The following is a 14,317-nucleotide window of genomic DNA, read 5'->3' as shown; positions in this document are numbered from 1 at the left end:
CAACCCTTCCTCTCCCTTAATATCAACATGCTCCAGAACATCAACCTCACTCATATTGTCCTCACCATCATCAAGTTCCCTCTCATTGGTGAATACCGAAGAGAAGTATTCATTGAGGACCTCGCTCACTTCCACAGCCTCCAGGAACATCTTCCCACCTTTATCTCTAATCGGTCCTACCTTCACTCCTGTCATCCTTTTTTGCTTCACATAATTGAAGAATGCCTTGGGGTTTTCCTTTACCCTACTCGCCAAGGCCTCCTCATGCCCCCTTCTTGCTCTTCTCAGTCCCTTCTTAAGCTCCTTTCTTACTTCCCTATATTCCTCAATAGATCCATCTGAGCCTTGCTCCCTAAACCTCATGTATGCTGCCTTCTTCCACCTGACTAGATTTTCCCCGTCACTTGTTACCCATGGTTCCTTCACCCTACCATTCTTTATCTTCCTCACCGGGACGAATTTATCCCTTACATCCCGCAAGAGATCTCTAAACATCGACCACATGTCCATAGTACATTTGCCTGCAAAAACATCATCCCAATTCACACCTACAAGTTCTAGCCTTGTAGCCTCATAATTTGTCTTTCCCGAATTTAAAATGTTCCTGTCCTCTTTGATTCTATCCTTTTCCGTGATAACTATAAAGGCCAGGGAGCGGTGGTCACTGTCTCCCAGATGCTCACCCACTGAGAGATCTGTGACCTGACCCGGTTCATTACCTAGTACTAGATCTAGTATGGCGTTCGCCCTGGTCGGCCTGTCCACGTACTGTGACAGGAATCCATCCTGGACACACTAACAAACTCTGCCCCATCTAAACACTTGGAACTAATCAGGTGCCAATCAATATTAGGGAAGTTAAAGTCACCCATGATAACAACCCTGTTATTTTTGCACCTTTCCAAAATCTGTTCCTCTGTATCTCTGCTGCTACCAGGGGGTGTATAGAATACCCCCAGTAGAGTAACTGCTCCCTTCCTGTTCCTGACTTCCACCCATATTGACTCAAAAGAGGATCCTTGTACATTACTCACCCTTTCTGTAGCTGTAATAGTATCCCTGACCAGTAATGCCACCCCTCCTCTCCTTTTTCTGCCCTGTCTATCCCTTTTAAAGCACTGAAATCCAGGAATATTGAGAATCCATTCCTGCCCTGGAGCCAGCCAAGTCTCTGTAATGGCCACTACATCATAATTCCATGTATGTATCCAAGCTCTCAGTTCATCACCTTTGTTCCTGATGCTTCTTGCATTGAGGTGCGCACATTTCAGCCCCTTCTACCTTACTATCTTTACACCGTTTATTCTGCTTATCTTTCCTCAAAGCCTCTCTGCATGTTAGGTCTGGCTTTACTCCATGCACTTCTTTCACTGCTCTATCGCTCTGTGTCCCATCCCCCTCGCAAATTAGTTTAAACCCTCCCGAACCATGCTAGCAAACCTTCCTGCAAGAATATTGCTCCCCCTCGAGTTCAGGTGCAACCCATCCAATCTGTACAGGTCCCACTTTCCCCAGAAGAGATCCCAATGATCTAAAAATCTAAAACCCTGCTCCCTGCACCAACTCCTCAGCCACGCATTCAACTGCCATCTCCTCCAATTCTTACCATCACTGTCAAGTAGCACTGGCAGCAATCCTGAGAACGTCACCCTTGAGGTCCTGCTCTTCAGCCTTCTGCCTAATTCCGGAAACTCACACTTTAGGACCTCATCCCTCTTCCTGCCCATGTCGTTGGTGCCAACATGTATCACGACTTCTGGTTGCTTTCCCTCTCGTACCAGGATGTCGTGCAGCCGGTCAGAGACATCCCGGACCCTGGCACCCGGGAGGCAGCAAACCATGCGGGTGTCCTTCTCACGTCCACAAAATCTCCTGTCTGCTCCCCTGACTATAGAGTCTCCAATGACGACAACTCTCCTCTTCTCCGTCCCACCCTTCTGCACCACAGGGTCAGACTCAGTGCCGGAGGCCCTGCCACCGTGGCTCACACCTGGTCGGTCGTCTCCGCCAACAGTATCCAGGATGGTAAACTCACTATTCGGGGGAATGGCTAAAGGGGTGCTCTGCACTACCTGTCTGCTCACCTTTGCTTTCCCCCCTCTGACTGTCACCCAACGACCTGCTTCCGACAGCCTAGGTGTGACTACCTCCCTGTAACTCTCATCTACGACTGCCTCATTCTCCCTTATGAGTCGAAGGTCATCCAGCTGCTGCTCCAGATTCCTTACATGGTCTTCCAGATCGCCCAGCCGTATGCATTTCTGGCAGATGTGACTCTGCGGGAGAGGGGCGTTCCCCCAAGACTGCCACATCTCACATGAGAGGCACATCACCATCTCAGGAGACATTGTAAAAACTATCTGCGAGCTAGCTTGTCCTCCGCCTCTTCTCGCCGAAGACTCTCGTGTCGAAGCCTCAAAGCTCCACTCCTTCACTGGCCCACTCACGCTCTGGCCGCTTCTCTTGAGCTATCCCTCTATTTATCTGTTTGAGCTTTTCAAAATGTTTGGTCACCTGACAATCAGCTGCTTTCTGCTGAGTCTGAGCTATTCAAATCTTGATTGTCTAATCAACGGCTTACTGCTGATCTATTCAAATCTTGATTGACATGATTGCACAGACCAACTGCCAAAACTGCCAGAACCTCTCGAGTCAAAGCCTCAAAGCTCCATTCCGTCACTGGCCCACTCACGTCTGACACTGAACATTAATATAATCAGTAATTGTGTTACTGATAAACACTGGGGATTCGTACCGTCTCCTGTCTCTCTGTGTCCTTCACCCTCACTCTCTCTCATCTCCAGGCTGAGTAATGTCGGTCTCACAGATTCTGGTGCCGAGGATCTCGGCTCCGCTCTCAGTACAAAACCATCACTGACGGAGCTGAACCTGAGTCGTAATAAACTGGGAGATTCAGGAGTGAAACTGGTGTCTGAGGCTCTGAGGAAATCAAAGTGTAAAATACAGAAACTCGAGTAAGTACCAGATTGTGGGAGATTGTGTTTACAGTCACTGGGTGTCTGACACTGAACATTAATGTGATCGGTAATTGTGTTACTGATAAACACTGGGGATTTGTACCGTCTCCTGTCTCTCTGTGTCCTTCACCTTCACTCTCTCTCATCTCCAGGCTGGACAATGTCGGTCTCACAGAATCTGGTGTCGAGGATCTCGCCTCCACTCTCAGCACAAAACGATCTCTGACGGAGCTGAACCTGAGTGATAATACTATAAGAGATTCAGCAGTGAAGCTGGTGTCTGTGGCTCTGTTGAACCCGGAGTGTAAAATACACACACTGCGGTAAGTACCAGACTGTGGGAGATTGTGGTTCCAGTTACTGGGTGTCAGACACTCAACATTAATAGAACATAGAACATAGAAAACCTGCAGCACAATACAGGCGCCCAGAAAGCTGTGCTGAGCTCATCGCTACCTTAGAACTACCTAGGTTTTACCCATCGTCCGCCATTTTTGTAATTTCCATGTAGCCATCCAGGATTCTGTCAAAAGATCTTATCGTTTCCGTCTCCACCACCGCCACCAGCAGCCCATTCCACACAATCATCACTTTCTACGTAAAGAAACTTACTCGTGATATCTCCTCTATACCTACTTCCAAGCACCATAAAACTGTGCCCTCTCATGTTAGCCATTTCAGCCCTGGGGAAAAGCCTCTGACTATCCACATGATCAATGTCTCTCATCATCTTATACAACTCTATCAGGTCACCTCTCGTCCTCCGTCGCTCCAAGGAGAAAAGGCCGAGTTCACTCAACCTATTCTCATAAGGCCTGCTCCCCAATCCAGGCAACATCCTTGTAAATGTACCCTGCACCCGTTCTATAGTTTCCATGTCCTTCCTGTAGTGAGGTGACCAGAATTGAGCACAGTACTCCAAGTGGTGTCTGACCAGGGTCTTATGCGGCTGCAACATTACCTCTCGGCTCTTAAACTCAATCCCACGATTGATGAAGGCCAATACACCGTATGCCTTCTTAACCACAGAGTCAACTTCCGTAGCAGCTTTGAGTAACCTATGGACTCGGACCCCATGATCCCTCTGATCCTCCACACTGCCAAGAGTCTTACCATTAATTCTATATTCTGGCATCATATTTGACTTACCAGAATGAACCACCTCACACTTAACTGAGTTGAACCCCATCTGCCACTTCTCAACCCAGTTTTGCATCCTATCAATGTCCCGTTGTAACCTCTGACAGCCCTCCACACTATCCACAACACCCTCAACCTTTGTGTCATCAGCAAATTTACTAACCCATCCCTCCACTTCCTCATCCAGGTCACTTATAAAAATCACTGTGTTGGGGTCCCAAAACAAATCCCCAAGGCACACCACTGGACACCGGCCTCCACGGAGAATATGAGCCGTCTGCAACTACTCTTTGCCTTCTGTGGGAAAGCCAGTTCTAGATCCACAAAGCAATCTCCCCTTGGATCCCATGCCTCCTTACTTTATCAATAATGTGATCAGTAATTGTGTTACTGATAAACATTGGGGATTTGTACCGTCTGCTGTCTCTCTGTGTCCTTCACATTTCCGCCCCTCTCTCATCTCCAGGTTGCACAATATCAGTCTCACAGATTCTGGTGCCGAGAATCTTGTCTCCGTTCTCAATAAACTCCCATCACTGACGGCGCTGGACCTGAATGCAAACTTCCTCCATGTTGAATCTGTCCCCGCTCTCCGCCGCCTCATATTGACCCACCCGAGTCTGACGTGGATCGGGTGAGTGTTTGTGTTCATGTTCAATGTGATAAAGTATCAGGGGATCCGCGGGGTTTCTGCTGATATTTGTCTGTGAATGTTGTAGAATGATGAACTCCAGTCCCCTCTCACTGACACTGCTATTTATTTCATTTTTATTCATCTATCTCTTTCAGCATGTGGAACAATCATGCAACTGGCGGGAGGGAGGAACTGGAGTCTCTGCAGAAACTCAGACCCGGAGTGAGAGTGCAATATTAGATCTGAATATGTGAACATCCGCGCCCACGGGATGGGGACGTCTTGGCCGATTTCCCGTCCTCCCCTTTAACGTTCACGCTCCGGGTTTAATTCCAAATGGTTCTAAAGGAACACGCTCCAGCAGAGCGCTCTCTGACTCAGAAGTTGTCCTGCAGTGACGTCCTTCTGCCTCCTGTATGGTGCAGCTGCTTCTGCCGTTTATCTGGGTCCGAGATCTTCCCCAAGTAGGACCCCGGGGAATTACATAGAAAGAGAACGGTGGTGGGGGGGGGGGGGAGGCTCAGTCTGGGACACCGGTGTCCCGGGGTGGGATTATTCGGGGAGAGAATCCTTCTGCTCACTTTGCTGAGGACGGTGCATTCGGCAGTCTTGCTGATAAAATGATGTTAACTCGACAAATATCTCGGCGGTAACCCTCGATCTGCAGCGATATCGGACATGGCCCTGAAATGTGATTTTATAATTATCCCCGATGCAGAGTGACGCTGAGAAACGGGACTGATTATTCAACGTGTCATTCGTTGTCGCCGGTCAGTTAATTGTGTGTGACTCTGGGTGAGTCGGAAGCAGGTTATTTATTCCCGCACCGTCAGCAGCTCACACATTGTTTAATTTACATTTGTCATGATGAAATCAATAAATCTGTAACTTCCTGTCTTGGTGTCGGACTTGAGTCTCATTTGAGGTTTCTGCTGCCCCCTGCACCCTGTGCAATGCAACAGTGGGTCGGAGCTCCTCACACTGACACAGTAGCGTCTCAGCTCCAGACTGAGGGAGGTCGGACTGCGAAAGTCTGGGTGCCCAGGATCTCATCTCCACCCAACCCACTTCCTGGCTAACTGACCCTCTCCTGCCCCTCGCAGACAGTTAAAATTGACGTGATTCCACACTGTCAACGATTAATATCAGACGTGAGTCCACTGAGGTCCCAAGTACGGGAGGGATGGGGGATGGAACATCGGCGTTAAACACGGAGTAAAGCTCCCTCCACACCGTCCCATCGCACACTCCCGGGATCAGACACAGAGTGAAACTCCCACCACACCGTCCCATCACACACTCCCGGGGTCAGAAACAGAGTGAATCTCCCTCCGCACTGTCCCATCACGCACTCCCGGTGTCAGACACAGAGTGAATCTCCCTCCGCACCGTCCCATTACGCACTCCCGGGGTCAGACACAGAGTGAATCTCCCTCCGCACCGCCCCATCACGCACTCCCGGGGTCAGACACAGAGTGAATCTCCCTCCACACTGTCCCATCACACACGCCCGGGGTCAGACACAGAGTGGAGCTGTGCTGACTGAGCTGGGAGAAATCGAGGCAAAACTACTGGATAAAGTTCGTGGAATACTTTGGAGGTGGCTCTAAAAGTCTCTTGGACAACTGAGTGAGTGACGGCGTTGGTGTGGAAGCTCGGTGTGGAGTTTTACTGCCGGTTTGGACTGGGTTTCTCGGCGGCTGCTAACTGCGTAGCTCCCAGCTGCGGCCGCTGGCAGCTCGCCAGGAAGCCGGTTCGCTCCAAAACCGGAGGCAAACGCCGTCGTTCCCCCCCCCCCCCCCCCCCATTGACATCGGGGCAACGTTCCTCCTCCTTTATCTCCCTGATTTTCGTCCGGTGTCAGAGCCGGAGCATCTGAAAGGACGTTTCGACCTCTCCCGGCCTGGGTTTCTGCAAGTCCGACGGAGCCTTTCCTGGCGCCGAGCCAGCGAGGAACTGTCGACTGCAAACTTTCCCGGTCAGTTATTGGATTCGCTCCAGGACTTCTAACCGACACCGCTGTAAAATTCGCGGACTAGAAACAGCTCCAGCATGCCGGACCGGTCTCCAGGGAGTCGCGGGCCTGCGGGGAGTTACGCAAGGGCGGCTGCCTCCCCGGCCTCGGACAACGCCCTGCTTCGGTCGGTGAAGGTGGAACGCGGGGTACAGTGTATTTTGCGCCCGGGAATGACACTAGAAAAATGTGCGGAGGCCATGGTGGACCTTGTGGGGAAAGGCGGCATTTTGGCCACCGAAAAGGAGCTCGGAAAGGCGGTGTTCTATCTGGCGAATGAAGAGCTAGTGCACCGGGCCCTAAGCAGGGGACTCACGGTAGACAACATCTTTTTACCGATGTAGCTGGTGACGGCCCCCACGCAACGTATCGTGCTTGGGCATGTTAAGCCTTTCATTCCGAATGAGGACCTGCTTCCCCCACTGGCCCGTTTAGGGTAAGGTCGAAGATCACTGCCATCCGACACAAATTTAAGAGACGCACCCTCCGCACTGTAATCTCTTTCCGGCGTCAGGTATTCATGCAGCTGGAAAGAGAGGACGATGTTGAGGGCCGGTTTACTGTCTGGCACGAGGGAGTAGATTATCAGGTGTACTGGAGCTCCGAGCGCCCACGGTGCCATGCGTGCAGGGAGGTGGGGCACTTTCGGAGGGACTGTCCTACAACCCGGAACCCGAGGGAGCCCATTTCGGGCACCAGTGCCCCAGCTACCTCTGCCCCTGATCCTACTCCTGTGCGTGCACCTGCGCCTGCATCTGACCCTGCCCCCGCCCCTGATCCTACCCCGACCCCTCACCCTGCCCCTACCCCTGTCCCTACTCGTATGGTTGGGTCGGTCCCTGCTCCTCTCCCTGTGGTTCTGGTGGGGGACGGGGTGGAGTCTGTGCGGAGTAAGAAGGCAAAGAAGAAATCCAAACACACTTAGAAGTCGGCCTCTGAGGCCGCAGAGCTCACGCCCATTTGCCCTGAAGTGGAGCGTGGGGCTCGGGAGGTGCGCAAGCAGACGGGGAGATGGAAACAGAGAGCACCGCCCCATTGGTGAATCCTGCACCTGTCTGCTCCTCAGGCGTGAAGAGGAGAAGGGGATGTAGATGCGGGGGAGTCCCAGGAAGAGGTGGGAGTCCGGGCGGATGTTAGTTCGAAACCTGAGTCCCCAGATGTAGCCACCAGTCCTGGGGTAGCTGGTGTGGTTGTGCAAAAAGCTTGTGACAGCCCTGTTTGCACAAATGAGGCAGCCCTGGAGGCCTCCACCCAGGACTTACTAGTCAGCGCCTCCCTGGAGGCAGGTGAACCGAATAGTGTAAGAGGAGACGAGACAAAGCTCTCTCACTCTCAGCACCAGGCTGCTTGTGAATCCCTTGGACCAAAGGTGCCGGGTTCCCCTTTATACCTGCCTCCTGGGGAGGACGATATTCTATGCACGTCGACCCCAACAATAAATGGCTTGCAGGGAGTCCCTGGGGATTGTCCCTCCACCGTCGCAAATGTGGATGAGGCTGATGCAACGGTGGAGCGGGCAGGTAAGAGCGAGGTACCCGCTGCGCAGTGTGGGTCACAAGCGCGGCCATCTATTGGAACATGCGGGAAGGACGATGGGGAATCTATCTGCAGTGAAGGGTTGGAGGGGGACTCCTTCGATAGTGAGACAATGGACATCCTCACCCCTCCTGAGAAATCCCCATTGATACCTGTAGAGGAAATTAAGCATATCATTCTCACCTCTGAGGGTGCCAAGCACCGGCCTCACCTAGCCTCGCTTCGCTGGCCCAGCATGCCGAGGCTGGTGAAGTCCCTGCGAGTCATCCTCAGACGGAAGGGAAAGGGGAAGAGGAATGCGGTGTCGGGGAACGGCAGACGGCAACTAAAATCTTTCCTGGATGACCTGGTAAGGGACATCAGAGGGAGAAGCAGCCTCCCTCCTACGGGGGATGGTGGGTCACAGGGTGTCGCTGGTACCGCTCGAGCCCGGAAAGCAAAAAGTATCCTTGCTTTCTTTCCGGACAGTGTGGTGGAGGGCGCCTCCGCTCTCACCGAAATGGACACAGCTGCTGAGGCCTAGTGTGCTCCCGCCATGAAGCTTACCATAGCTAGTCTCAATGTAAACGGCAGCAGGGGTCCTCTTCGCAGGCATAACAATCTCTCAGTTCTCAGAGATGGGCGGTATACGGTGAGTTTCCTGCAGGAAACCCATACCATCCCTGGGGACGAGTCTGCTTGGCTCCTGGAGGGGCGGGGCGGGGTCTACATGAGCCACCTCAGCTCCAACTCTAGCGGGGTGGCGATCCTGTTGGCTCCGACCTTCCAGCCAGAAATCGAAAGGGTCCAAGACGTTGTGCCCAGCCGTCTGCTCCACCTGGCTGTGCGCTTGGATGGTGTACCATTGCACTTTATCAATGTGTACGCTCCGAGGTGCGGGGTGATGCAGACGCGCCTATTCTGTCAGCTGTCCACCCTGCTGAGTTCCATCGGTCCTGGGGACTACGCCATCCTCGGGGGAGACTTCAACTGTACCCTCGAGGCGGAGGACCGCTCGGGCCTCCAACGCGACCCAGCATCGGCAAAAAAGTTAAAGGAGCTAGTCGGCTTCTTTGACTTGGTGGACAGCTGGCGGAATCTTCACCCCGACTCTAGCGCCTTCTCGAGAAGGTCTAGAGAGGGAGGTTCCAGGATAGACCACCAGTCTATCTGTCGGGCTTCTGTCTCCCGTGTGTCAGCGTCCTCCATGCGGCCAGTGTCGTGCTCGGTCATCACCTTGTGTGGATGGAATTTATTCCACTACACCCTCGGGTGGGATCCGGGTATTGGCATTTTAACAACCGGCTGCTGGAGGACAGCCGATTCCGGGATTCGTTCCGAGCGTTCTGGGTCTCCTGGAAGGAGAGGCGGAGAGAGTTCTGCTCCCTACGGCTGTGGAAAGCCCACATCCGGTTTTTGTGTCAGGAGTACACTAGGGGGTCGACAAAGAGGCGGGGCTCTGAGATTGAGCAGTTTGAGAGAGCATTGCTTGACCTGGAGTCCCGCCTCGGTCCGACCGCTGGAGACCAACAGCTGTGGCAGGAATACCAGGAGAAGAAGGACGCACTAAGGAACCTGCAGCTCCAGCGGTCCCGAGGTGCGTACGTGAGGTCACGGATCCAAATGCTGCAGGATTTGGACCATGGCACACCCTTCTTCTACTCGTTGGAGAAGTGGCGGGGAGTTCAAAAGCAGCTAGTGGAGTTGCTGGCTGCCGATGGCTCCTCCATCACGGACCCCGAAGGAATTAACGACGAAGTCCATTCATTCTATCGGTCCTTATTCTCGCCTGATCCGTCAAATGCTGAGGCGTGTAATGAGGCCTGGAAGGATTTGCCTAAGGTCAGCCCAGAGGACGCAGTGCGTCTGGATGCCCCCCTGACTCGGGAGGAGCTGTCCACTGCCCTTCCGCAACTCCGGAGGGGTAAGTCCCCTGGCTTAGATGGACTGAGTGTTGAGTTTTATCGGGCTTTTTGGGATGTCCTGGGGGATGATTACAGCCTTGTTCTAGGGGAGAGCCTAGCCACCGGAAAAATGCCCCTCTCATGGCGAAGATCTGTTGTGGTCCTGCTGCCCAAGAAGGGAGACCTCCGCCTGCTAATGAACTGGCGGCCGGTCTCCCTCTTGTGCGCGGACTACAAGATCTTCGCCCGGGCAATGGCTAACCGTCTGGGTTCGGTAATTGGACAGGTGGTCCATCCTAACCAATCTTACACAGTCCCGGGCCGCTCCATCCTGGACAATGTCCACTTACTACGGGACCTGATCCACCTGCTCCAGGAGACTGGGTCCCCGGCAGCGTTTCTTTCTCTTGACCAGGCGAAGGCGTTTGACCGAGTGGACCACAGTTTCCTAGTGGGCACCCTGGAGGCTTTTGGGCTCGGACCACACTTTGTGGCCCGAGTTCGGCTCCTGTACTCTTCCGCAGAGTGCCTAGTTAAGATTAACGGATCATTGACAGGACCTATTCCCTTCCGAAGAGGAGTGCGTCAAGGGTGCCCCATGTCTGGTCAACTGAATGTGATCTGTGTCGAGCCATTCCTCAGCCTTCTTCGGCGAAGGCTGACAGGTCTGGTTCCGCGCGAACCGGACATGGAGGTCGTCCTCTCGGCCTACGCCGATGACGTACTCCTCATGATGACAGACCCCTGTGACCTGCGGAGGATGCGCGAGTGCCAAGATGTTTTCTCGGCGGCATCCTCCGCCAGGATCAACTGGGCGAAATGTTCCGGACTCTTAGTAGGCCAGTGGCAGGTGGACTTCCTGCCGGAGGAGATGAGAGCTTTTGAGTGGAGCACCAGACGCCTTCTCTATCTGGGAGTCTGCCTGAGTCCTTCTGGGGAGACCTGGCTGGCGAACTGGCAGGACCTGGAGACAAAGGTCATGGCCCGGCTGGGGCACTGGTCAGGCCTTCTCAGGGTGCTTTCCTATCGAGACAGAGTGGTGGTCATAAACCAGCTGATGGCCTCCATGTTGTGGTACCGGATGGTCACCTTGGCCCCTCCTGCCCCTTTTGTCGCGAGAATGCAGATGAAGCTAGTGGACTTCTTCTGGGGTAACAGGAAACACTGGGTCTCTGCAGCGGTTCTGAGTCTCCCAGTAGGAGAGGGCGGACAGTCGCTGGTGTGTGTACGCACACGGCTGGCGGCTCTCCGCCTCAGGACTCTGCAGAGATTCCTGTACGCCAAGCACCCTCCCAGGTGGCACGTGTTGGCGACTTTCTTCCTCCGGAAGGGCCGCTGTCTTCACGAAGATATGCAGCTACCACCGGCGGGCGTCAGCCGTGCAGCTTTGCAGAGGCTGCCCGGCTTCTATCAGGACCTACTGAGAGTCTGTAACATGGTTGCCTCAGGCCGGGAATCCCCTCCTCTGGCAGAGGGCGGGGTCCTGGCCGACCCCTGCCCTGCCTCAACGGATGTCGGTGCGGCTCAGGTGTGTGGATCGACTCAAGTTGAGCTGCTCGTCGGGCCCAGGCCCCGCAGCCTTACCCGAGAGACGAATCCACACAACTTGAGCCGTCTTTCATCGACACCCACAATCCCATTCAGGGATGCAGGCAGGAGGTACCTTTATGGGCTGCTGCTCCACACCCTCCACTTCCTAACATTTGTCCACCGTCCCGACACGTCATGGCGGTCGGTCTTTCCACCGGGAGGTGAGGGGGGTCCCCAATGGAAGTCCCTTTACAAGGGAGTCCTTCCCATGCACCTTGGGGATCTCGGTTGGAGGGTGCTGCATAAAGCGGTGCTTTGCAATAAGTTCTTTAGTTTGTACACGGATCTCCCAGCCGCGTGTCACTTCTGCGGGCTGGAGGAGACCGTGTACCATATGTACGTGGAGTGTGTGAGGCTGCAGCCCCTTTTCGCGTATTTGCGTGGGCTGCTTCTCGCCTTCTGGTTGCATTTCAGTCCCACCCTATTCATATATGGTCATCCAGTAAGGAGGGGGGCACAGAGGGATGAGGATGTCCTTGTCAACTTGCTCCTGGGGCTGGCGAAAATTGCCATCCGTGGCTCCTGGAAAAGGGTGCAGGAGGTTCTCCCCGGGCGGACTGCCTGGCTATGTTTAGGGGGTATGTTCGTGCCCGGGTGAATATTGAAAAGGAATACGCACAGTCCACGGCGACCGTAGAGATGTTCCGGGACCGTTGGGCTCCGCGGGGTGTAAATGCCATCATTGATGAGGATGGCAATATATTGGTTTAACATGTATTGTCTGTTTGTACTGTAGTAAATGTGTTAGTCACTGGTTTTGTAAAAATTTATAGCACCGACATTTGTAATAAAGAATTTTGTTTAAAAAAAAAGGGGTCAGACACAGAGTGAAGCTCCTTGCACATCGTCCCATCACACACTCCCGTGGTCAGACACAGAGTAAAGCTCCCTCCAAACAGAATCATCCATCACTCCCGGGATCAGACACAGCGAGGAGCTGTTCTGCTTCAGCAGGGAGAAATCGAGGAAAAACTGCTGTATTAAGTTCGTGAGATACTTTGGAGGTGGTTCGAAATGTCTCTTGGACATCTGAGTGAGAGGCTTGTTTAGTGTGGAAGCTTCGTTTGGAGTTTTTTTGCCAGTCTGGACTCGGTTTGTTGGCGGTTGCTAACTGCGTAGCACCCAGCTGCGGCCGCTGGCAATTCGCTGTGCAAACTTTTGCGTCCGGTTACTCTACTCACTCCAGGACTTTATAAACGGTACTGTCGCATATTTCTCGATTCGGACATAGTGCTAGCATGCCGGACCGGTACCCAGGGAGTTATGCAAAGCCGGTTTCCTCTCCAGCCGTGGAGAATACCCTGCTTCAGTCGGTGGAAGATGAAAGCGGGGTGCAATGTATTTTGCATCCTGGCGTTACTCTGGAACAATTTGCGGAAGTCATGGAGAACTTGGTTGGGAAAGGTGGTATTTTGGCCACCTTAAACGAGTTCGGGAAGGCAGTGTTTTATTTGAAGAATGAGAGTTGGTGCACCTGGCTCTCAGTAAGGTGATCACTGCGGAAAACATCTTTATGCAGATAGAGCTGGTGGCAGCTCCCACGCAACGAATCGTCTTCGGTCACTTCAAGCCTTTCTTCCCCAATGAGGACCTGCTTCTTGCACTAGCCCACTTGGGACAAGTAAGGTCGGAGATAAATGCCATCCGTCCCAAATTTAAGAGGCGCACCCTCCACATCGTAATCTCTTTCCAGCGTCAGGTATTCATGCAGCTGGAAAGGGAGGACGAAGTTGAGGGCCGGTTTACTGTCCGGAACGAGGGGGTAGATTATCAAGTGTACTGGATCTCCGTGCGCCCACGGTTCCATGCGTGCAGGGAGGTGGGCACTTTCGGAGGGACTGTCCAAACACCAGAAACCCGAGGGAGCCCACTTCGGGCACCAGTGCCCCAGCTACCTCTGCCTCGATCCGACTCCTGCGCGTGCACCTGCTCCTGCCCCTGATCCTGCCCCCGGCCCCTCACCCTGCCCCTACCCCTGTCCCTGCTCCTGCCCCTGCCTTTCAGGTGGGGGACGGGGTGGAGTCTGTGCGGGGCAAGAAGGCAACGAAGAAATCCAAACACCCTAAGAAGTCGGTGCCCGAGACCGCAGAGCTCACGCCCATTTGCCCTGAAGTGGAGCGTGAAGCACGGGGAAGTGCGCAGTTAGACGGGGCGATGGAAACAGAGAGCATCGCCCCATCAGTGAATCCTGCACCTGTGTGCTCCTCCGGCCTGAAGAGCAGAAGGGAATGTTCCCGCAAGAGGGCAGGAGATGTAGATGCGGGGGAGTCCCAGGAAGGGGTGGGAATCTGGGCAGATGTTGGTTCCAAACCTGAGTCCCCAGATGCAGCCACCAGGCCTGGGGTAGATGGTGTGGTTGTGCAGAAAGCTTCTGATAGCCCTGTTTGCACAAATGAGACAGCCCTGGAGCCCGCCACCCAGGACTTAGTAGTAAGTGCCTCCCTGGAAGCAAGTGTATCGAATAGTGTAAAGGGAGAGGAGACAAAGCTCTCTCATTCTCAGCATCAGGCTGCCTGTGAATCCCTTGGACCAAAGGTGCCGG

General features: G+C 53.6%; 1 protein-coding gene across 3 annotated transcripts in view; it reads left to right on the top strand.

The window, feature by feature from the left end:
* LOC140208624 (NACHT, LRR and PYD domains-containing protein 3-like) overlaps window positions 1-5,254 on the top strand; it is a 142,787-nt gene extending 137,533 nt beyond the window's left edge. For all 3 annotated transcript variants that reach the window (XM_072277444.1, XM_072277445.1, XM_072277443.1), the window contains 4 exons: window positions 2,805-2,975; window positions 3,131-3,301; window positions 4,585-4,752; window positions 4,908-5,254. In XM_072277444.1, coding sequence (XP_072133545.1) covers window positions 2,805-2,975; window positions 3,131-3,301; window positions 4,585-4,752; window positions 4,908-4,992 — 595 coding nt within the window. In that variant the 3' untranslated portion in view covers window positions 4,993-5,254. The remainder of the gene's footprint in view (window positions 1-2,804; window positions 2,976-3,130; window positions 3,302-4,584; window positions 4,753-4,907) is intronic.
* Window positions 5,255-14,317: the final 9,063 nt, after the last annotated feature.

Source organism: Mobula birostris, chromosome 13 (assembly GCF_030028105.1).
Source record: "Mobula birostris isolate sMobBir1 chromosome 13, sMobBir1.hap1, whole genome shotgun sequence".
NCBI lineage: Eukaryota > Metazoa > Chordata > Chondrichthyes > Myliobatiformes > Myliobatidae > Mobula > Mobula birostris.
This window is presented reverse-complemented; position numbering and strand designations above follow the sequence as displayed.